The following is a 23634-nucleotide window of genomic DNA, read 5'->3' as shown; positions in this document are numbered from 1 at the left end:
TCGTTCCTAGTCGATTCAGCCGCCTAAAACATGGATAAAGGTCGCTTGAGCTCGAGACTAGCATATGTGATGTTGTGTACTGCGTTTCTTGGTAAGGGCATGGAGATGTCCAAAAATGCAGATGGCTAGTCATATGATGATTATATCGAACAACCCTCCCTCGGACTTTCCAAGTGATTATCATTCATCTAGAGGATAAGTCTGTAGTTATGATTGTACACCATTATTCCTTACGACCCGGGACAACACTGAGGCTCTATATACTAGGGCTGTGCTTTGACTCGTTTACCGGCTCCAGGAGAGTCATCAGGTGGCGAGGTTGGGTACAGTTGCGACACATATAGGAGTCAGTGCATTGTAGTCAGTGGATTCACCACTCACTTACGGTTGTGGATATCCTATGTGATCTAATGTAATAATAGTGCATGGAATCTCTGGTCAGAGTATGAGATGTACGTTGGAGAAGGAGTTCTCCAATAGTACACGCGATGCCACTATTATAGTTATCATATAGTTATCGAATTAATATGCAACCCTCGATAAACCAATGGTTGCAGATTCGATCAGGATATGAGATGAAGGGACCGTACTGTACGTTAATCATAATCGACTGGTTTTTGCAGGCACTATCAGTGATACCTAGGGGATCATGGGGCGATGCTACTAGACGCTCTTACCATGATCCGATGGGTGCAATCAGAAATGAGTTCTGACATTCTTGATCAAGGTGTTGATGGAAAGAATGGGGCTAACTAGGGTAAGCCTAAATAAAGGATTATGTCTTGAATCACAAAGAGTTGTGAACTCACGGCTAACTGTATCCCTGAACCATTGAGGGTCACACAAGTACTGGATCGTTTGTTCCCGTTGAGAGAATAAATTCAAGGAGTTGAATTTATATTATGATATAGTAAATTCAAGGAATTGAATTTATGATAATTCAATTTTGAGAAAATAAATTCAAGGAGTTAGAATTTATGATATAGTAAATTCAAGAAGTTGAATTTATGAAATTTGGAGAGAATAAATTCAAGGAGTTGAATTTATAAAATTTGATAATTTAATTTATTAAACTCAAAAGTTGGGTTTATTAATTAAATATTAAATTTTGGAGGTGATAAATTCAAGGAGTTGAATTTATAATTTAAATATTAACTTCAAATGTTGAATTTATAATTGATTTAATTTATTAAGCTCAAAAGTTGAGTTTATTAAATATTAAATCAAATATAGTGGGAATATGTTTAATGGTCTTGTATGAGTACAAGTCCAACATATTAAATAATTAAAGTTATTAATGGACATTGATTAATTAATTAAACTAGTTGGACTAGTTCAATTAATTAATCTAGCACACTAATTTTAATTATAGAATTTTGGTCAAGCTATTGTTTTTAAGGAAATAAAAATTGACCTAGCCTCCATTCTTCAAAAGGTTGATTCACGTGAGTGTCACAAAATTTCCTCCAAAGTTTTGGCCAACTTTTCAAGAAAAAGAGAGTTGAGCCGTCTCTCGATTTTAATCTCCAACGTTGAAACTTCTTCTAAATATTCTAGTGCTATTTGGAAGAGGAACAAATCTTCTAGTCGTGGACCTAATTAGAAGAATCGAAGAAAGTTCGTAGGGATTCATCAAAAGCTAATCCGTTCATACCAGATTAGTTGGAGCCAAGTGATTTAATTCACAAATGTATAAAATTCTTTACACCCTGTGAATGTTTATTCTTAAAACCATACGAACGTCCAAATACATCTTGAACGTCAAGATCTAAAAATTTTAAAAACTTCCGATGTGTTTGGGCGTGTAGAAAACCCAGATCCAATAGAGGTATCAGAGCCAGGTTTTTCTAAATCGTATGGTTTTGATATTGAATAATTTATTTCGAACCTAGAAGGCTAACCTTTTCTAAACACCATTAGCTGATTAACAGTCGTCTATTAGATGCAAATAGATATGTTTTTGCAAAACAACAATAAATGTAGAACATGGGCATTGTTACCTTGATACAGCTTTGTAGCAGCAACTCCATGCAGCAAAGCTGTAAGGATGCTGACTGACAAGGTACCGCACACAATCCCACCCATTTGCAGGATCAGCAAAATTATATGCTATTCCTACAAGTTCAAAGACGAGGAAATGATTTAGAACTTTTAAAAAATTACAATGCACCTATTCCCAAGTAATAACGAAGCCCAGGTCACTACTGAATTAAAAGAACCAAACATGAAGGAAGATCTACAAAAGTAGCTACAATTATTTCATAATTTCAAGACTTACGAGCTCCAAGAGTTCAAAGCTCCTCCTTCATCCCAGCAGAAAAAGTATTGCATTCCACTTTCAAGGAAAGATTGATGATCTCTAATGCATCCCAATACCTTCGCAAGAATGATAATGACTTGCATACCTAAAGAAATTGATTTTACTCAGAAAATTTTAATCACACAACAGAGTTAATGGAAGATCATATAAAAAATCAAACTCTAACCAGGGATGAACACATTTAGGAAAACATAAAGAGAAACATGTGAAAGTAATGATGATTAAATAATATAGCACAACATCAAGTACCATAATCAAATCTAATTATTATCTTTAATCGGCTCTTCATACATTCTAAATATTTATTTGTTTTCACGTTCAAATGATTTACCAAATGCCTTATGCTCTCAATGTTATCAATGCAAAGGAAATATGTTAGCAGGACCTTCAGTTCCATTCCTGTTTACTATGTATTTCTGTTCTTAAAATATGTCCGTGTTATCAGCAATTTCTTTCAAGCTACTCGATGCCTCGCACTGTAGGCTAATAAGTAACTGAGATTCACGTCATGTTTACAGATTACAACATCAAATTAAGATTGGCTCACCAAGAAATAGAGAAAAATGGTCTGAAGCCATTTCTTGATTTTATGTTCTTTGAAATGCAGGCAATCTGACAAATAAATACATAATTGCACAAGAGAGATAATATAGGGCAAAACAGCTCTAATTACAAGTTTTTCCCTTCTTCCTCTCAAGTTCTATCTGGATATCCCAAGGATGAACCCATCAAGATCCTGCCCAAACTCCCGGCCCACATATAAGGCCCGCAGGTGAATGGCCTATGACAAGCCCAGGTATTCTCCTATAAATACCAGGTTTGAGCGTATGATTATGGATTCACTATATTGTTTTCAGCAGCACCCTTAGCTGCTCCTCTCATATATCCTCAGTCACTGACTTGAGCGTCGGAGGGGCTACGCCAGGACACCCTCCTGGCCCCCTCCTAACGGTCTTATTCGTGATTTCAGGCTCAGGATAATTGCAAAACCTGCATCTGGACTAGTGACACTTGCTGAAAGCGGACCCTAAATTTTCCGTGAGTATCACTTGGCGCCGTCTGTGGGAAACTTGAGTTGAGACGTAGATATGGTAGGGAAGAAAGGGAGTGGAAGAGCTAGCTCAGCATCATCGCGTCCTCGGAGGGGACCCGAACCATCTCATGCTGAGACAATACAGGAACAGCCGCATCTTGAGACGGGACAGGAACAACCTCGTCAAGAGACGAGAACCGAGCAGCCCATTCACGAGACGAGGGTCGAGCAAACCCGTCCCAATGAGAATGTGGGGAACTTGACCCTGGAACAGCTGGGCCAATTTATCACCTGAACTGTGAATGAAGAAAAGAACCGAGAGTCTATTTTTGCTGAAGAGCAGGCTACTCGCCAGGAGCGAGAGGAAGATGCTGAGGGCCACCAGAGCAGGGTTGAAGAGACACAGCCCCACCAAAAAGGGGAGATTAGTGAGATGGGAAAAATGTGGAAGTAAATACAGATGTTGAGGCAGCAGTTGGGAAGCAGAGCGCCGGCACCCAAGAGAAGAAGTCCCTTGTCACTAGACATTTTAGAAGAAGGACTTCCTCCAAATTTTCGACAGTCGAATGTGGGAGAGTACGATGGACATACTGACCCCGAAGAACACTTGGGGAGATTTGAGAATGCGGCCCTATTACATCAATATTCAGATGGGGTCAGGTGCAGGGTGTTTCTGGGCACGTTGGTGAGGTCAGCCCAGTAATGGTTTAACACCTTGCAGCCCAACTCTATACGATCTTTCGAGGATTTTTCAGTTGCTTTCTTGCACAGATTCGCTAGCATCAAAAAACACCAAAAAAACTATTTGAGTTTGTTTGTGGTGAAACAACAAGAAGCTGAAACTTTGCGAGAGTTTGTTCAACGTTTCAACAACACAGCGCTTGAGATATCAGCGGCCACTCCTGACATCATGATAAGTGCCTTTACCCAGGGACTTAGAGGAGGAGAGTTCTTTAAATCATTAGTGAAGAAAGCTCCATCAAGTTATGATGATCTGTTATCTCGGGCGGAAAAATATGTAAACTTGGAAGATGTCCAACGGTACAGAAGGATGTAAAACCGACCCGGAGGGAGTAGGGGGAGGGATCCGAGAGAGGAAGTAAGAAGAGAGGTGCAGGTGAGAGGGAGGAAGACATAACCATAAGTGGAGTACAATTCTCTTCACATGTTCCTTTGAATAGGAGTCGGGATAAGGTGATGGAGGTGAGGGAGTCAGGAGAGATGAGGGAGAAGTCGCAGAGGGTTGAGAGCAGTGCTCGACCTCCGCCGCGGGTTAGACGAGAAGGATCCTCGTCCGGGAGTGAACTGAGATCTCGCCCATTTTCTAGGCGAGGTCGAGGCCCTCCCTGGATACATCAGAGGATCGAGGATAACCACCCTACGAGAGGAATAATTCATATGATATCGGGGGGTGCTACTGATGGAGATTCCGGGCGAGCGCGAAAGACGCATGGGAGGAGGTTGGAGAATTTTGAAATATCTAGAGGTGCGGACCTACCCCAGGATCGTGTCATCAGTTTTGGATCGGATGACCTCCGAGGCATTGTGGCTCCTCATAATGATGCCTTGGTGGTAACGGCCACCGTTGCCAATTACGATGTGGCACGAATATTTATTGATAATGGAAGCTCTGTTAATATCATGTTCAAGAGAACTTTGGATAAGATGAAGGTGGAGGGATTTGAGTTCGAGCCAATCTCTACTCCTCTATATGGATTTGCAGGACATGCCATCCCACCGCTCGGTCAGATTGTCCTTCCTCTATCTTTGGGACAAGAGCCTCAGCGGGTAACAAAAATGACAACATTTACTGTGGTGGACACCCCATCCGCTTAAAATGGAATTCTGGGGCGACCGGCCCTAAAGGATTTCAGAGCTGTAGCGTCCACGTATCATCAGAAGTTGAAGTTTCCTGTAGGGAAGGAGGTTGGAGTTTTATGTGGGGATCAGAGGGTCGCGCGTCGGTGTTATGAGGGGATAGTGAAAGAAGAGGGGAAGAGAGCGCGTTTGGAAGTTAACATGATTAGGAAAGGAGGAAATGTGTGGCTTGGTCCTAGGTACAAGAAGATCAGAGGGGAAAATTGGACCAGAGTGGAATGATCTTTTCAGAGTGATTGAGAAATTTAATTCTGGAGCTTATTACTTGAAGAATACTCAAAGCAAGGCTTTAAGGAGTCCCTAGAATGTTTACCACCTTAGTGAATATCATTCTGGATTTTATCGTTGATGTATTTCATCTTTACATTTTCTCATGTAATCAGTTGGAATTCAATAAAATCAGGTTCTTCTTTTTAATTCATGAATGTTGTTGTATTGGAAGGAGAGAAAAAAATTTTATTTTCTTACTAAGGCATCGCCTAGTAGAGGAGCAGAGTTGGGACGGGGAGAAATTTTATTTTCCTATTAAGGCATCGCCTAGTAGAGGAGTAGAGTTGGGGCGGGGAGAAATTTATTTTTTCCTACTAAGGCATCGCCTAGTAGAGGAGCAGAGTTGGAGCGAGGAGAAATTTTATTTTCCTATTAAGGCATCGCCTAGCAGAGGAGCAGCGTGAGAAATTAAATATGCCTGCTAAGGTATCACCTAGCAGACGAGTTAGAGGGTGGGGTTGTTGAATTTTTATTTTCCTGCTTAGGTATCACCTAGCAGAGGAGTTAGATGGTGAGGAGGTTGAATTTCTATTTTCCTGCTAAGGTCTCACCTAGCAGAGGAGTTAGAGGGTGAGGGTGTTGAATTTTTATTTTCCTGCTAAGGTATCACCTAGCAGAAGAGTTAGAGGGTGAGTGTGTTGAATTTTTATATGCCTGCTGAGGTATCACCTAGCAGAGGAGTTAGAGGGTGAGGGTGTTGAATTTTTATTTTTCCTGCTAAGCCCGACCTAGCAGAGGAGTTAGATGGTGGAGTTGTTGAGTTTTTATTTTCCTGCTAAGGCCCGGCTTAGCAGAGGAGTTAGAGGGTGAAGGTGGTGAATTTTATTTTCCTGCTAAGGCCCAGCTTAGCAGAGGAGTTAGATGGTGGGGGTGGTGAATTTTTATTTTCCTGCTCAGGCGTCGCCTGGCAGAGGAGTTAGAGGATGACGAGGTGAAATCTTTATTTTCCTACTAAGGCATCGCCTAGGAGAAGAGCAGCGTGAGAAATTAAATATGCCTGCTAAGGTATCACCTAGCAGAGGAGTTAGAGGGTGGGGTGGTTGAATTTTTATTTTCCTGCTAAGATATCACCTAGCAGAGGAGTTAGATGGTGAGGAGGTTGAATTTCTATTTTCCTGCTAAGGTATCACCTAGCAGAGGACTTAGAGGGTGGGGGTGTTGAATTTTTATTTTCCTGCTGAGGTATCACCTAGCAGAGGAGTTAGAGGGTGGGTGTGTTGAATTTTTATATGCCTGCTGAGGTATCACCTAGCAGAGGAGTTAGAGGGTGAGGTTGTTGAATTTTTAATTTTCCTGCTAAGGCCCGACCGAGCAGAGGAGTTAGAGAGTGGAGGTGTTGAGTTTTTATTTTCCTGCTATGGCCCGGCTTAGCAGAGGAGTTAGAGGGTGTGGGTGGTGAATTTTTATTTTCCTGCTTAGGCATCGGCTGGCAGAAGAGTTAGAGGATGACGAGGTGGAATCTTTATTTTCCTACTAAGGCATCGCCTAGCAGAGGAGTTAGAGGGTGGAGGTGTTGAATCTTTATTTTCCTGCTAAGGCCCGGCTTAGCAGAGGAGTTAGAGTGTGGGGGGTGGTGAATTTTTATTTTCCCGCTAAGGCCCGGCTTAGCAAAAGAATTTGAGGGTGGAGGTGGTGACTTTTTATTTTTCCTGCTAAGGCCCGACCTAGCAGAGGAGTTAGAGGGTGACGAAGTGAAATCTTTATTTTCCTGCTAAGACGTCGCCTAGAAGAGGAGCAGACTTTGGCCGGAGAGAAATTAAAATTTCCTGATAAGGCATCGCCTAGCAGAGGAGCAGAGTTTGGGAGAAATTAAATTTTATTTTACCTACTAAGGCATCGTCTAGTAGAGGAGCAGAGTTTGGGAGGAGAAAAATTTATTTGGTTTGTCGATAACGAAAGATGTTTGCCGCTGCAAAAATTACGGGGATCGACCTGGCAGGGCTGGTGAGGGGCGAGCTTGGCAGGTGTATGGGCAGGCGAGGGCGAGCTGGCTGGGCGATGATGGGCGAGCGTGACAGGCGAGCTAAGGGGTTGGGCGAGCTGGCTGGGCGGTGATGGGCGAGCGTGACAGGCGAGCTGAGGGGCTGGGCTGGTGAGGGGCGAGCTTGGCAGGTGTATGGGCAGGCGAGGGCGAGCATGTGGGCGAGCGTCTGGGCGGCTGGTGAGGGGCGAGCTCGGCAGGTGTATAGGAAGGCGAGGGCGAAGCAGGCAAGCATAAGGGCTGGGCGTAGACTCGACGAGGGTAGTGTGGTGTGGCTAGGCGAGGGCGGCGCTTGGCGAGGCTAGGCTGGCGAATTGTGCGCTGGCCGCGAGCGTCGACAAGGCGAGTGTTGCCAGCTGGGGCGTTGTGCGCGGCAGGGGCGAGCGGCGAGCGTGAGGAGGGGGCGACGCTGCAGGATTGCGACTTTATTTGTTTCCAAATTTTTGGAGACTGACAGATGGCGAGAAGGACACACAACTCACATGTTGTAAACCTAGAACAACGCAATTAATCAAACTTTGAACCTACGATTCAATTCGACTCGGGAGGGGGAGACTGGTGATACCCTAGGGATGAACCCATCAAGATCGGGCCCAAACTCCCGGCCCATATATAAGGCCCGCAGGTGAATGGCCCATGACATGCCTAGGTATTCTCCTATAAATACCAGGTTTGAGCGTATGATTATGGATTCACTATATTGTTTTCAGCAGCACCCTTAGCTGCTCCCCCCATATATCCTCAGTCACTGACTTGAGCGTCGGAGGGGCTACGCCAGGACACCCTCCTGGCCCCCTCCTAACGGTCTTATTCGTGATTTCAGGCTCAGGATAATTGCAAAACCTGCGTCTGGACTAGTGACACTTGCTGGAATCGGACCCTAAATTTTCCGTGAGTATCATATCTTATCCTAGTGAACTTGATATAGCCCCAGTAAGTTTTTAGCTCTACCGATATTAAATGCAAACATGATCCAGTAACATTGAGACCTGGTGCAGGTTCACTGGAACATGGCTGTTGAAACAGATAGGAGAGACAAAACCAAACTTTGAAAAAGTGAGACAAAAGGGTCGGTAGAGTGGGAAGAAGATGGTGAATGGGAGGCTTACGTCTAAAATCAGATGATGACGCCCTTCATCTTTTAGAAGATCTGGCAAAGAGGGTTCCGGAAACAATCGCTGAACCAGTTATTAATTGCATCAAAATGAAAAAAGGTGAGTAGGTCATATCTATATAATACAAAAGGGAACAATTATAATTTAATCAGGTCACAGTTTTGATTCCTTACTGGAGATTCTTCATCCGAATCATCACTCTCCAAATCAATTCCAGCAGCCAACGCTGCAGCCTTTTTGCTTCCTTTATTGCATCTTTCCTCCGAAGCAATTTCTTTGCCCTGATGGCTTTAGAACTATCCCAACATTAAGGCTACGTTTGGTAGCTATTATAAGAGAATGATTATTAAATAATCATCTCTTATCTTGTGTTTGGTTCATTTTTTATTTCAAGCCCTTGATTATGATTGAAAGCACTCACTGTTCATGTTATTTGTGTGATTAAATATCCCTACTCAATAGTGTGATAATGTATAATTCTTGAGTAGTGATCATGATAAGATTGTATATTGATCATAATGCCGTTGAATTGTCTTCTTCAATATATTTTAAAAAATTTTAAATTTTTATTATATTTTTTTATAAATTAATTTCATTTTTTTATTATTTTCAATTATTTTTTTAAAAAATAAATTGTAATGTAAATCTATCTTAAATTAAATTTTTATAAATTTGTAATCTTGTTAATTAATTCTTTTATGAAAATAAAAATTTATTAAATTCTAATTTATTTGTTTAATGATTAGTGTAATATTTTCAAATATATTTTTTAATAAATATATTTAAATTAATTTTAATAAATATAAATTATAATTATAAATATTTAATTATCTCTTCAATTATTTATCTATTCAATTGTTTTAAGAATATTTATAATTATTTAAAAAAACAATGATATTGTAATATCACTAAAATTTATTTAAAATTAAAATTCAAAATATTACTATTATTTTAATTTTTACAATAAATGTTTATTTACAAATTTATTTCAAATAAATATATTTAAATTAATTTTAATAAATGTAAATTATAATTATAAATATTTAATTATCTATCAAATTATTTTAAAAATATTTATAATTATTTAAAAAAACAATAATATTGTAATTACCAATAAAAATTTGTTTAACAATAAAATTAATATTCAAAATATTATTAATATTTTAATTATTAATTAAATGTATATTTATAAATATATTTCTAATAAATATATTTAAACTAATTTTAATAAATGTAAATTATAATTATAAATATTTAATTATTTATCCAATTATTTTCAGAATATATATTTAATTAACACTTGATTTTGGTCATTACAATAAAATTTACAAAATTAATCCATCATTTTAAAATCATACCAAACACCAAGTTATTTATCACACGATACTATTAGTTCATATATCTCATTTTTCAATCACTTTAATTACTAATCATTTACTTATCTCATCACACATACCAAACGGAACCTAAAACTATAATCACATATCAGTAGCTATTTTCTCTGACAGCTTCATCCTTTATAGGAACATTCATTAAATTATTTAATACGCAGATGTAACATCTTCAAACTATAATACGTTCAGGGTTGACTCACACTAGTAAAGTATTTTCCAACATCAAGGAGTCGAAGAATGATTAATGCAAAAAAAAAAATGGCGATTCGTTCTTTTTTACTACGTATTGTTTACTCCTGATGAAATAGATACATCTCAAGTCGGTATATAGATGGGATTTCGCAATAGATGATCATCGTATCCCAAAGCAAATATACGAAGCATAACAAATATGAGGCAGCTACTTTTAGTAGGGCTAAGAAAAGCCATGTATAGAACTCAGCCACTAAAGCATACTGAATTCGATTTCTTTAAGCCACAACTAGGTCCACCGACTGGCGGAGCCAGCATAGGCCCAGTGTAGGCCGGTGCCTACACTGGGGGGCCTACACTGGGCCACAAATTTTTTATATGTTTATAGATATATATATATATATATATATATATATATATATATATATATATATATATATATAGATATATGTCTAAATTTTTAATTTCTGTATGCTATTATTATATGCTTGGCTGTCTATACTGATCCAATTTTCTTTTAATAATTTGTAGACCCAAATTTTAGACTCAATTTTTTACATATTATGAGTATCTAAGTATACACTCTATAGCCTTCTGCATGTGTTTTATATTCTCGAGTCATGAACGTCATATGCTTTGATTAACAATCATTCCAATTCATTTTAATACTACTTCATCTTTCATAATCTCTTAAAAACCAAAATGTTACCAAATTTTAGGTTCGTTTTTTCGTTCAATGTTTGTCGATCATTCAATTGTTTTATAATTTTATGCTTTTTCCAATCGATAATGAATTCATGCGTATTTTTTGAACGTATATTTTATATTTTATATCATATTTTGTTTTGATTTCAGATTGTGTACATGCTGTTGTTCGTCATTTTTCCGACATTTTCCCATCAATTATCAATGCTACTGGCTGTGCATAACTTGTGTTCAAACTTTATGACACATTATTTAGTTGTCGATTAATCATTGCTATTTTTTTTTGCTTTATTAATTATAATATATTATTGCCTACACTAAACCAAGATCCCGGCTCTGTCATGCCCCAAAACACGGGATTGATATCGACGTCGTTTAACAATCACACAATTGAAAACAACTAGCCTCGTAGTATAGTGTAAATCGAAACCAGTTTGTAAATCATAATTCAAACGTAATAACAAATGTCTTTACAATACCGAAATCCAAAAAGAACGACAGAGTTTAATGCGAAAACGTAAAACTAAAGAACATAATAAACTTTAAACTTAATCTAAATTCTTGAGCATTCACCATCCCCAGAATTGCTAAGATTCTTCTTCCTCAAGTTCTTATTCAAGCTTATCTGGGAAGAGTTGTAAGGGGGGTGAGTATTTGGGAAAATACTCAGCAAGTGGGGGCATATCGAGCACAACAAAAAAATATTTACACAATTTCGAAAAAAATGACACATAACACATCATACTTTTCATAACGTAACATCATACTCATATCATAACAGCACTGCGATTTTTCCACCTTCTATGGTTTACTGATATCAGTCCCTGAGTTTTAATCTTCTAAGGGGGCGAGGCCATAAAACGGTTGTATCCCGCCGTGAAGGGCCATATGCTGGAATTCCACCCATTTTCAGGGAATTCTCATAGTGCCAACACGTAAACGTACCAAAATTCGAAATAAAAAAACGTATAGACACAACGACGGTGCTCGACTGTATTTTTGAAAAGAACGAACACATGCAAAAATCTGAAAATTTAAACCTTTAAAAACAGCCCACTTACAGTGTATATTGATGCTAAAAACGTAGGTGTTTGGCTTCGGTAATTGAGTCGCTTCTCGTTCTTGCTCGGACAGTACTTCGGCTTCGATTTCTAGCCTATCATTGGGATGGTTTTTCAGCAGGGTTTTGGCTAGGATAGTTGCTGGAATTTTCGAGAATTGCAGCTAGGGATTTCAAAAATTTAGTGTAGGGAGTGCTAGAATTTGATGTGGTATTTATAGGGGATGAGTATGGGGCTAAGTATGGCATCTAAATCATGTTCAAAATTGCCTGAATATCACAATATTTGACTCCAAATTTCCTTGCTTATTTTCAAAAATATGATGGCTAAATTATGGGATTTGCTTCCAATTTCCTTGTGGTTTATTCTTGCATGTGATTGTATCTTTAGGCACCACAATCTTTATGCACAATAATAAGTGGATTTTCGAAAATTACTAATTCCATGCATTGATTCCTCTAGCCTTGGATGCTCCCTACCAAATCTTGTATATCCCTTGCATATTTTCGAAAATATGCATGCCTTATTGTAGGTATTTTGACTTGGTAACAAAGATTTCTAACAATTAATTATTTTCCCATATGCATATCTTATTTAATACAATAACCAAATCTTACAAATTTCCTTATAGTTATTAATCGCATGTAAAAAAAATCGGGTCTTACATCCCTCCCTCCTTATGGGAAGTTTCGTCCTCGAAACTTGGGTTGGCTCGGTCTCCAAACAGGTAGGGATATTTCTTTCGCATCTTCTCTTCAATTTCCCAAGTTGCTTCTTTCTCTGAATGGTTGGAACACTATATTTGACGTATGGAATAACACGTCGTCTAAGAACTTGTTCTTTTGTGTCCACAATTCTGATAGGGACTTCTTCGTATCTCAGTTATTCTCCAAAGTTTCCTTCGATCAAGAGCGGTTCCACTTCCAACACGTGACTTGGATCTGGAATGTACCTCCTTAGCTGGGATACGTGGAACCCGTTGTGGATTCTTGACATGCTTGGTGGCAATGCCAGTCTGCATGCTAGCGTGCCCACTTTTTCCAAGATTTCGAAGGGTCCAACATATCGAGGGTTCAGTTTCCCGGCCTTACCGAATCGGACAACTCTTCTCATAGACGAGACTTTTACATAAGCCTTCTCGCCCACGCTGAACTCTACTGGCCTTCTTTTAAGATCTGCCCAGCTCTTCTATCGATCTTGAGCTGCCTTGAGCTTTTCTTGAACAATTTTAACCTTGTCCACTGTCATCTGTACTAGCTCGGGTCCCACCAAGGTTTTTTCTCCCACTTCATCCCAAAACAGTGGTGATCGACATTTCCTTCCATAAAGAGCTTGGTATGGAGCTATTCCAATGCTGCTGTGATAGCTGTTGTTGTAAGAAAACTCAATTAAGGGTAGATGAGTGCTCCAATTGCTACTAAACTCGAGGGCGCATGCTCACAGCATGTCTTATAAGGTTTGGATGGTTCTCTCCATTTGCCCATCGGTTTGAGGATAATAGGTCGTACTTAGGGTCACTTTCGTTCCCATGGCCTCTTTAAAGCTCTTCCAAAAGCGCGAGACAAACCTCGGATCTCTATCAGATAGGATGCTCACTGGCACTCCATGCAGTCTCACAATGTTGTCCATGTACAGTGAAGCCAACTTATCGAGATTGTAATTCATGCGGATGGGTAAGAAGTGTACAGTCTTCGTAAGCCTGTCAACGATCACCCATGTACTGTCATGGCTTTGCCTAGACTTCGGCAGTCCTACCACAAAGTCAATGGAAATATGCTCCCACTTCCATTCGGGAATTTCCAGAGGTTGCAATAATTCTCCAGGTCGCTGGTGTTCTGCTTTGACCTGCTGACATACCTAGCATCTGGAAACGAATTCCGCTACATCTCTTTTCATGTCATTCCACCAGAAATTATTCTTGAGATCCCTGTACATTTTTGTACTGCCTGGATGGACTGAGAATTTTGACTTGTGCGCCTCTGCCATTATCTCTTGGCGAAGGTTATCGCTGTCGGGTACACACAGTCTCCCTTTCATCCATAGGATCCCCTTGCCATCAATCTGATGATCTTGAGATTTCCCTTCTCTGACTTGGTCTTTTAGCTTGATTAGTATTGGGTCTTGATCTTGGTTTAACTTGACGGTCTCCTGCAGACATGGCTGGGCCGAGAGGGAAGCTAGAGTCACTTTGCCTGGGCCCTTCCGACTTAGTGCATCAGCCACTTTGTTTGCTTCACCCGGATGGTAGCTTATGGTCAAGTTGCCTCTAAATCTTTAAGGTGAAGACAACCGCTGCCAGCTCCAGATCATGAGTAGGGTATTTCTGCTCGTGCCATTTCAACTGCCTTGATGCGTAGGCGATCAATCTTCTTTCTTGCATGAGTACGCATCTTAGACCTTCCTTAGAGGGTCACTGTAGATAGTGAAATCTTTATTCTCTGCGGGCAGGATCAACACTGGCGTGGATGCGAGTTTCTCTTTCAGTGTCTGGAAACTCTTCTCACAACCTTCGCTCCAGATGAATTTAGAATTCTTCGTGTGAGTTTCGTCAGTGGTACGGCTATCGAGGAGAATCCTTCGACAAACTTTCGGTAGTAACCTGCCAATCCAAGAAAGATTCTGATATCGATGGCGTTCTTCGGTTTCGACCACTCTGTAATTGCCTCTAATTTCCTTGGATCCACTGACACTCCTGCTTTCGAGATCACGTGTCCTAGAAAGGACACACTTCTTAGCCAGAATTCACTCTTGCTGAACTTAGCATAGAGCTTATTCTCTCTTAAGATTTGCAAAGCAAGGTGAAGGTGCTCTTCGTGGATGTTCTCGTCAGGGAAATAGACGAGGATAAATGGCTTGAATACCCTATTCATCAGATCCATGAACGCTGCTGGTGCGTTTGTCAGACCAAAAGGCATCACCGTGAATTTATAGTGCCCATATCTGGTTCGAAAGGCTGTCTTGGGGATATCTTCAGCCCTGACCTGCAATTGTTGGTAACCTGTCCTCAGATCCAGTTTAGAAAAGACGACGGCTCTTTTAAGCTAACTCCTACTCCCGTCTTTCTTCTTCACGAAGAGTACTGGAGCTCCCCATGGGGACACACTCGGTCGAATTTGCCTTTTATCTAGCAATTCTTGGAGTTGTTCTTTCAGCTCCTTGAGTTCGGCTTGTGCCATTCTGTAAGGTGCTTTAGAGATTGGTGCAGCACCGGGAACCAGATTGATCTCGAACTCCACTTCGCGGTTCGGGACTGTCCCTGAGAGTTCTTTTGGAAAAACATCTGGGAACTCTCTCACTATCGGAATGTCTTCCAGTTTCAGCTCGACTTCTTCTTCTACTTCACTGACCATTGCTAGGTAGATGTCCTCTCCGGATTTCATGGCTTTCCAAGCTTGAGAGGCGGAAAGCAGTGACTTCCGCTCCTTGGATTTACCATAAAGACGATTTCCTCCTGATCTGGGGTCCGGAGTTTGATTCTCTTTTCCTTACAAGCTACTATCGCACTGTTTCTCGCTAACCAATCCATTCCTAAGATGATGTCGAAATCGACCATGATCAATTGTATCAAGTCGACGCTAAAAGTCTGGTTACCAATACTGATTTTACAATCTCTGTAAATTTCGCGAGTTTCAATGGCCCTACTTGTAGGTGTGGCTATCCAAAAGGGCTCAGTTAGATTCTCGGGCTTACATCCTAACTTCTTAGCAAATATCTTAGACATAAAAGAATGTGTATAGTCAAATAACACATAAGCATGCACTTGCTGAATAAATATGGTACCTGTCACGACATCGTTCGCGTCGTCTGCCTCCTCTTGCGTCATGGAAAACACCTTGGCATTCGGTTTGTTCTCCCGTGGCTTATTGGCATTCACCCCTGAGTTTGACCCGTCTCCTTTTCCCGGTCCAATTGTCATGTTAGTGGCGTCTGGACATTATTCCATACGGTGTCCTGGTTTCTCGCATCCAAAGCAGACACCGGTCGCTCTACGACACTCTCCCAGGTGTCGTAAGTGGCAAGTTGGGCAAGACTTAATAGCTTGGAAGCTTGTGGCAGGCGAAGGCCCCTTAGATGGTTTACCGGACTGGTTAGGCTTTTTGAAAGTCTGACTGTTATGTGAGAACTGACTATTCATAGGCCTTTTGTTCTTATTTTCCTTCTCCTGCGCTGGATATCAGTTTCAGCTCGGATAGCTGTGCTCATCAGGTTGGAAAAATCCGCCGGTTGGTAGACTGCTAAGGCTGATTGGATCCTGCTGTTCAACCCCTTCTTAAAGCGGTGCAATTTCAAAACTTCATCCGCCATGATTGCCGGAGCATAAGATCCAAGGGCATTGAACTGGAAGGTGTATTCCACGACTGACATATCCGGAGCATGAATGAAGTTTTCAAACTCACTCAGTTTCTGCAGTCTGACCTCGGCTGGATAATACTGTTTCAGAAAAGCTTCTCGAAAATTTTGTCACGTGATTGGCCCCGCAGCTGTCATGGCTAGGCAAGATTGCTTCCCACCACTTTCCTGCTTTATCTTCCAAGAAAGGCACAATCACATCCACTTTTAGTACCTCAGGGACTTCCAACAGTCGCAGCTGAGCTGAGTCTCCACGCTTTTTAGCCAGCTTTGGATAACTTCAGGGTCGGCATCTCCACTGAAGGTTGGGCACCTGTTTTTGCGAAGTGATTCATAGTGGAACTTGACTCCGTGTTGTGGTAGAGGTGGTGGTGGCTGATTGGCATTCGGGTTTACTAACCCTTGCAGTGTTGTTGCCACAATCGTGGCTATGGCCATTAGGTCTGCTTGATTAAGACTAAACCCAGGTGGTGGTCCGTTATCTTCTTCGTTGGCATTGTTGTTGTTAGCATAGTGGGTTTCGGTTTTGTCTCGGAGGTCTACCGGCCATTTCTATAATTAAACGTTTCTAAGAATCATTTGCACATAACGACATGATTAAATAAATAAGTTATGCTGGAACAACTGAAGTTAATAAATAAACATAACTTTTATTAATTTTTGAATATAGAGGAACAACTGAATGCAACCAAATATTACTGAACGAAAACAATCGTACTGAATGAAAAGAAATATAGCAACAACGAGAAAATAAACTCTTAGTAATAAAAGAATGGTCACTAAGATGCTCTAGTCCTCTATCTCTCAATCTCCAATGGCTGCTATATGCTCATTTATCTCTATGGGCTCTTCCTCTTCCGGCTCCTCCTCTGGCTCGTCCTCATGAAGCAGCTCTATCATCTGTGTGAGCTGGGCGTTCTCACCTGTGAGATGTGCCACCTGTGCCTTAAGTCCCTGTATCTCTGCATCAGCCACGTCCATCTCGTCATTGAAATGCTGCTGATACTGGAGATGGTGATGTTTCTTCTGCTTGGCCTGGTCCTTCAGAGTTTCAACTTGCTGGGTCAGACCGCGGGTCACATGCACAAGGCTGCTCATAACCTCACATGAATTCTTCAATCTCTTCTTTCCCCTTGAATTTTGTTGTCTCTCATATTCCAATTCCTTACGGTATCTCTCTATATCTTCTCTCAGCTTTCCCTCTCGATACAGGCTGTGCTCTACGGCCTCCCTCAAGTCCATGTTGTCTCCTCTCACCAGCTCTCCCTGATAGATCGACTGGTTAAGGCGGACACTAATCTCCTCTTTCTCAGCGGCTAAAGTCTCGACCTCATTCCTCCTCTCACTCAATCTTGCTCTAAGTCACTGAATCTGGCGGGACTGATAATGAAGAGCAAGCTCCTGCATACGAATGGAAGCTTGGGCACGGGTGCGGGGTCGCATGGGATTCGATGGAGCCATTTCCTGAAATCAAAATGAAAATGCTCTGAATCGGAAAAATACAATATATAACAAGGGACAATATGCAAAATATATGAAATTTTCGAAAAATATATAATTTTTTTCCAAAAATGGAAAGTTGGGAATTTGACACATGGGTTCGAAGCATATGTCGAGAGAATTCCAGAACAATCGACAGAATCGAATTCGAAATTTCCTATGAGAAGTTATGAGGTCTACGAATATTTCCTAAAACGGCAAAAACGACGTTTCGGATGCCTAAACGAAAGAATTTCGCGATTTCGACCCCTACCTCACGACGAAGTGGTGAAATCGCTCGTTGGGCCGTTTCGGAGGCGATAGCATCGGCCTTTCTAAAAAATTCCACCGAAATTTTTTTTTGTAATTTTTTTTCTCATTTTTTCCCAACCGGATTATGAACATGGCGGTTCTGATACCACTTAAATGTCACGTCCCGAAACTCGGGATTGACACCGGCGTCGTTTAACAATCACACAATTGAAAACAACTAGCCTCGTAGTATAGTATAAACCGAAACCAGTTTATAAATCATAATTCAAACGTAATAACAACTCTCTTTACAATACCGAAATCCAAAAAGAACGAAAGAGTTTAATGCGGAAACGTAAAACTGAATAACATAATAAACTTTAAACTTAATCTAAATTCTTAAGCATTCACCATGTAACGTACCATACTTTTCATACTCAAAATTTGCGGAAAAATTAAAAATTTTCTTAAACATAAAATAACATTCAAAGTTTGCCATAAAATATCTCAACCAAGTCCCCCATAAGACATGGTTGTTCAAAATAACTACAATAAAATTTGCTCACAAAAGGTTTGCTCAATGTGTTTCCCTCAAAACATGAAATCAGAGTAAATTAACATTTGCACAAAAACATAAGCCTTACGGTCCTCGAGTTAGCCTCCCGCTCAGTTCAAGCCTGCCCTTTGGTCGCCACCTCCTGTCTCCTCATCAACATACTCACCTGCATCGATCAAGTCTAGTAAGTCTAAAGACTCAACACGTAAAAACTGGAAAATATCGAGTACTACATAATAAAACCGCATGCAACTTTAAAATAGAACATACATACTTGAACTTGAATTTGCGTACTAAAACTTGAACATACGTACATAACATAGACGTGCCATAACGTGAAAACTTGTCATAAACATACTGCATACTAGAACATACATAACTTCATCATTTTGCGTAGAGACATGTTTCAAAGCAAGTGACCCATAACGTAATAAATGTCTGATCAGACAAACCATAGTACTGGGCTGACAGGGACGTATCCACTGCCACATACATGAGATCCCCGTTCATAATTTAACGGGCTGGTTGGTCCCCGTTCATAATTTAACGCTTTCTAACCTCGATCTAACCCGTTCATAATTTAACGGGCGGATTGGTTCCCGTTCATAATTTAACGCTTTCCAATCCTAAACATAATTTGGTCACAAGACATTTAGCATACCTCAAAAACTTAAATATTTTCTTGCACGTCACACATACTTACTTGGCGTTGAGGGATTTGTTGGACCTCGATCGGGGCCCTTGCTGCACATACTGACCATGATTTAACATGCTTAACTCGCATAACTTAGATGTAAGTAATCATGCTCCCTTATGAGTTAAATCAATTCCTTAGGACGTTCTAAAGTTCCCATGACTCGACTTTGTAAATCATTGTACTAAACCTTCCTCAAAGCATACCATAATTTTTCCCAAAATATGAAGTACACGGACCCCGTGCCCAGGTCCGGCTCCGGGTCCGTGTAGGTACTGTAAAATGCGTGTGTAAAAAAAGGAAGACACGGACCCCGTGCTTAGGGTCCGTGCAGACTCTGGGAAAAAAAGCACTCCGGAAGAACAAAGGCACGAACCCCGTGTCAGGGTCCGTGTACTGGTCCGTCTACCTACTGCACGACGAAACTTGCGCGAAAATTTTTACACGATGTTTCCTCCTCCTCATCCAACTCCATGGCTACGAATTGACACCCCAAGACACTCCCTAGGACACCAAGGCTTTATACTAACCCCCAACAATCAGAAAGAAATCGTTCCCAAAAGCGACGATAGATAACCAACGACTCAAAACGACTCAAGCACGGAATTTGACACCAAATCGTATCCTACGACTTCTAATGGATTCAAGCATTTAGCGACACTAAACGACACACTCAATATCGTTCCGACCTCATACAAAACATATCTAAATGCATCAACTATCGCCCGGCGATTTCCAACGAAGCCTGCAACACAAAAACTTCAAGAACTTATTAATAACATGATTTTCTGAAAACATGATTTGAGCAGTCCCACAAAAAACATCATAACTCACTCAATTATCGTCCAAAAATCTCGAATTTTATATCAAATCGAAGGCATCAAAAAGTTCTACAATTTTTTAGTTGAAAGTTTTCTCAAAATATTGACTGAAAATTCGCATTTTCAACCAGAACAGTAAAAACGTGATTTTTGATCCCTAAAATGGTTTCAAAAGTGATCCCAACACAATTGCTCGAACTTCTACACATCGTACACATGGTTTTACGCATAAATAACAACGCACGCATAATATGACATGATCGATGCATCAAGAACAGAATATACGTGCCTTTTTTATATAAAACTTTACCGAAACGACGTCACCGAAGCAGAGATGGAAGCGAGATTGATCCGAGACGATCGTGGCTCGATTTTCTTGCCATAAAATCCCCCAAAAACTTGATGGAAAAATAAGGGGAAGGGGGCGGCTGCTTGAAGGAGTAGGAACCCTAGGTTTCTTTCTTTTAAAATCTGAAAATTGAGATGTGTAGGGTGTGTTGTGTGTTTATCATGTACAGGTGTGTGTAAAAGTGTGTGTGCGCGTGTGTTTTAGTAATTAGGGAGTAAATTATGCTTAATTCAATAATTAACATGCTAATTTAAAAATGCTAATACTCCCCTAATTAAAGAAAAATACACATTAATTTTAAATAGCTCCTTAATTAAAATAACACCCACAAAATAAAAAGTTTAAAAGTCTTAAACTCTCAAAATTACTAAATAAGTGATTTAAGCTTGAAAATACTAAAACTCAATAAATTATTTAAAACGCCCTATTCCTGACTTAAAATAAAATACCGCATAAAATTTCCAAAATGGTCACCGGTCTCTTCCTCGATCCCGCCTCGAATAATCGCCTGAAATATGAAACTTGAAAAACATTCTAACGTGCATCACATAAACATGAATAATTAAAGTAATGCAGTTAAATAAATAATGCAATACTAAGACTCGTTTTAAAATTAATTAAAATGCTTTAATGATTAAACAATTGCATGGGTTATACGTGTACTGAATTTGGGCACTACACACCATCACCAGAATTGCTCAGATTCTTCCTCCTCAAGTTCTTCTTCAAGCTTATTTGGGAAGGGTTCTAAGGGGGGTGAGTATTTGGGAAAATACTCAGCAAGTGGGGGCATATCGAGCACAACAAAAAAATATTTACACAATTTCGAAAAAAATGACACAACACATCATACTTTTCATAACGTAACATCATACTCATATCATAACAGCACTGCGATTTTTCCACCTTCTATGGTTTATTGATATCAGTCCCTAAGTTTTAATTCTCTGAGGGGGCGAGGCCATAAAGCGGTTTTATCCCGCCGTGAAGGGCCATATGTTGGAATTCCACCCATTTTCAGGGAATTCTCATAGTGCCAACACGTAAACGTACCAAAATTCGAAATAAAAAAACGTATAGACACAACGACGGTGCTCGACCGTATTTTTGAAAAGAACGAACACATGCAAAAATCTGAAAATTTAAACCTTTAAAAACAGCCCACTTACAGTGTATATTGATGCTAAAAACGTAGGTGTTTGGCTTCGGTAATTGAGTCGCTTCTCGTTCTTGCTCGGACAGTACTTCGGCTTCGATTTCTAGCCTATCATTGGGATGGTTTTTCAGCAGGGTTTCGGCTAGGATAGTTGCTGGAATTTTCGAGAATTGCAGCTAGGGATTTCGAAAATTTAGTGTAGGGAGTGCTAGGATTTGATGTGGTATTTATAGGGGATGAGTATGGGGCTAAGTATGGCATCTAAATCATGTTCAAAATTGCCTGAATATCACAATATTTGACTCCAAATTTCCTTGCTTATTTTCGAAAATATGATGGCTAAATTATGGCATTTGCTTCCAATTTCCTTGTGGTTTATTCTTGCATGTGATTGTATCTTTAGGCACCACAATCTTTATGCACAATAATAATATAATTATTATTATTATATAAAATATTAAAGTTTTGCGATTTATTTTAAATATCTTTGCTTTTTTGTTTCAAACTTTAGAAACTAAAAATTAAAGATTTGAAACTTTTATATTCATCAAACGAATAATACATAATGATTTGTATTTATATGTCTTTTTATTTTTATCCAAACAAAAATGGTTGACAAATGCATCAAAAAATATTTGATGAAAGATGATCTTTTATGACATGATCTCACTAATCTTTACCTGTTAGACAATATTTACAATAAAAAGTAATAATCTTAGCATAAAAAGTAATACTTTTTCATTGATGATCCAAATAAGATATATGTCTTATAAAATACGACTATTGTCTCACACAAGTTTTTGCTTTGATTAAAAAATAAATGTGGTAAAAATGTATATTTTATAATAGAATTAACAAGTATGAAAAAGGTTAGTTTTGTCGAGCTTTATTATAAAAAATCAAAATAAAATCTATGGAACGTGAGTACCACCGTAAGCTTTTCTCAAACAGTATTATCAGCCACCGTAACCTTCCGGCTACTCGCCATCGTCTCAAAAATTTGTTATATTATAAATCCAAGAGGTGTAACAATACTTTTCTGATATTATCTTTTTGGGGTTTATAAGATATTCTTTATTAGTTTTAATATTTGATATGAGACATTTGTAATTGTTTTATCTAATGTGCAATGAAAAGTAATGGTTCGAGGTTTCATCATACTAAAAAAGAAAAAGAAAAAGTTAATAGAAATTCGATTAAATGAAGTGATGACTTATATTGAAACTATATATGTTGTCCGGCAAAAACTTGTGTAGATAGTCTCACGGGTCGTATTTTGTGATACAGATCTTTTATTTGGGTGATCCATAAAAATATATTTTTTTATGCTAAGATTATTACTTTTTATTGTGAATATCAGTAGGGTTGACCCGTCTCACAGAAAAAGATTAATAAGACTGTCTCACAAAAGACCTACTCATGTTGTCCACCAACTGTGTCGACCTTTGTACATATGAATTAGATGACTCTCACATATTGGATGTGATGAAGTATATCAAAATTATATATTGAATAAGTGACTTTCATCTTATTAATGGGCACAAAGATTAACTCGATCGGTAAACAACACGCTAACTTTTAATGAGAGAAAAAATGTATCTTTTAATTTTTTTTATTAAGCTAAAAGTTATTGTATTTGTACGCTCATTAAAAGTTCCAAGCGTTTGTTAATCTGAATGAACCTTTGTTAATAGCTAGTATTCATGTGCATATATTATGCGCTGATAAATTAATTTTTAGTTTACAATATTATTTTTATATTAAGCAAGTTTTTTTTGTAAACATGTCTATAACATTTTAAAGAATTAATTAAAATAATTATTATTTTCGAAATTTATAATGCTTTAAATTTTTTTTTTTTTAAAAAAGATTATGGTGTGTATATTTATTCAGTAGACATTTTGAAATATTATTTATTTTGAGAGAGATGTATTTTAAAATATATATTATGCAACTGAAAAGGGCTACTTGTCCAGAGCTCCACCTCCAAAACCAAAGGCTCATCCTTCATCTCTTTCACCCAAGGAA

At 39.2% G+C, this 23634-nt stretch overlaps 1 protein-coding gene and 1 long non-coding RNA gene across 2 annotated transcripts; both read right to left on the bottom strand.

Moving 5' to 3' along the window:
• Window positions 1-1994: 1994 nt before the first annotated feature.
• LOC140807583 (uncharacterized) lies at window positions 1995-8908 on the bottom strand. The gene is made up of 4 exons (XR_012112719.1): window positions 8771-8908; window positions 8592-8660; window positions 2279-2405; window positions 1995-2115 (listed from the first exon to the last, which is right to left on the bottom strand). It is a non-coding gene; the product is annotated as an uncharacterized lncRNA (long non-coding RNA).
• A 6417-nt stretch (window positions 8909-15325) lies between these two features.
• LOC140806844 (uncharacterized) lies at window positions 15326-15865 on the bottom strand. The gene has a single exon (XM_073163364.1). It carries the CDS (start codon window positions 15863-15865, stop codon window positions 15326-15328), a length of 540 nt encoding a protein of 179 aa, XP_073019465.1.
• Between the last annotated feature and the right edge of the window lie 7769 nt (window positions 15866-23634).

This window comes from Primulina eburnea, chromosome 12, assembly GCF_022965805.1.
Source record: "Primulina eburnea isolate SZY01 chromosome 12, ASM2296580v1, whole genome shotgun sequence".
NCBI lineage: Eukaryota > Viridiplantae > Streptophyta > Magnoliopsida > Lamiales > Gesneriaceae > Primulina > Primulina eburnea.
Note: the sequence above shows the minus strand (reverse complement) of the source record. Positions and strands in the feature narration are given on the sequence as shown.

Coding starts and splice junctions, on each gene's coding strand:
- LOC140806844 (XM_073163364.1), bottom strand. CDS start 15,865: ATGACAATTGGACCGGGAAAAGGAGACGGGTCAAACTCAGGGGTGAAT.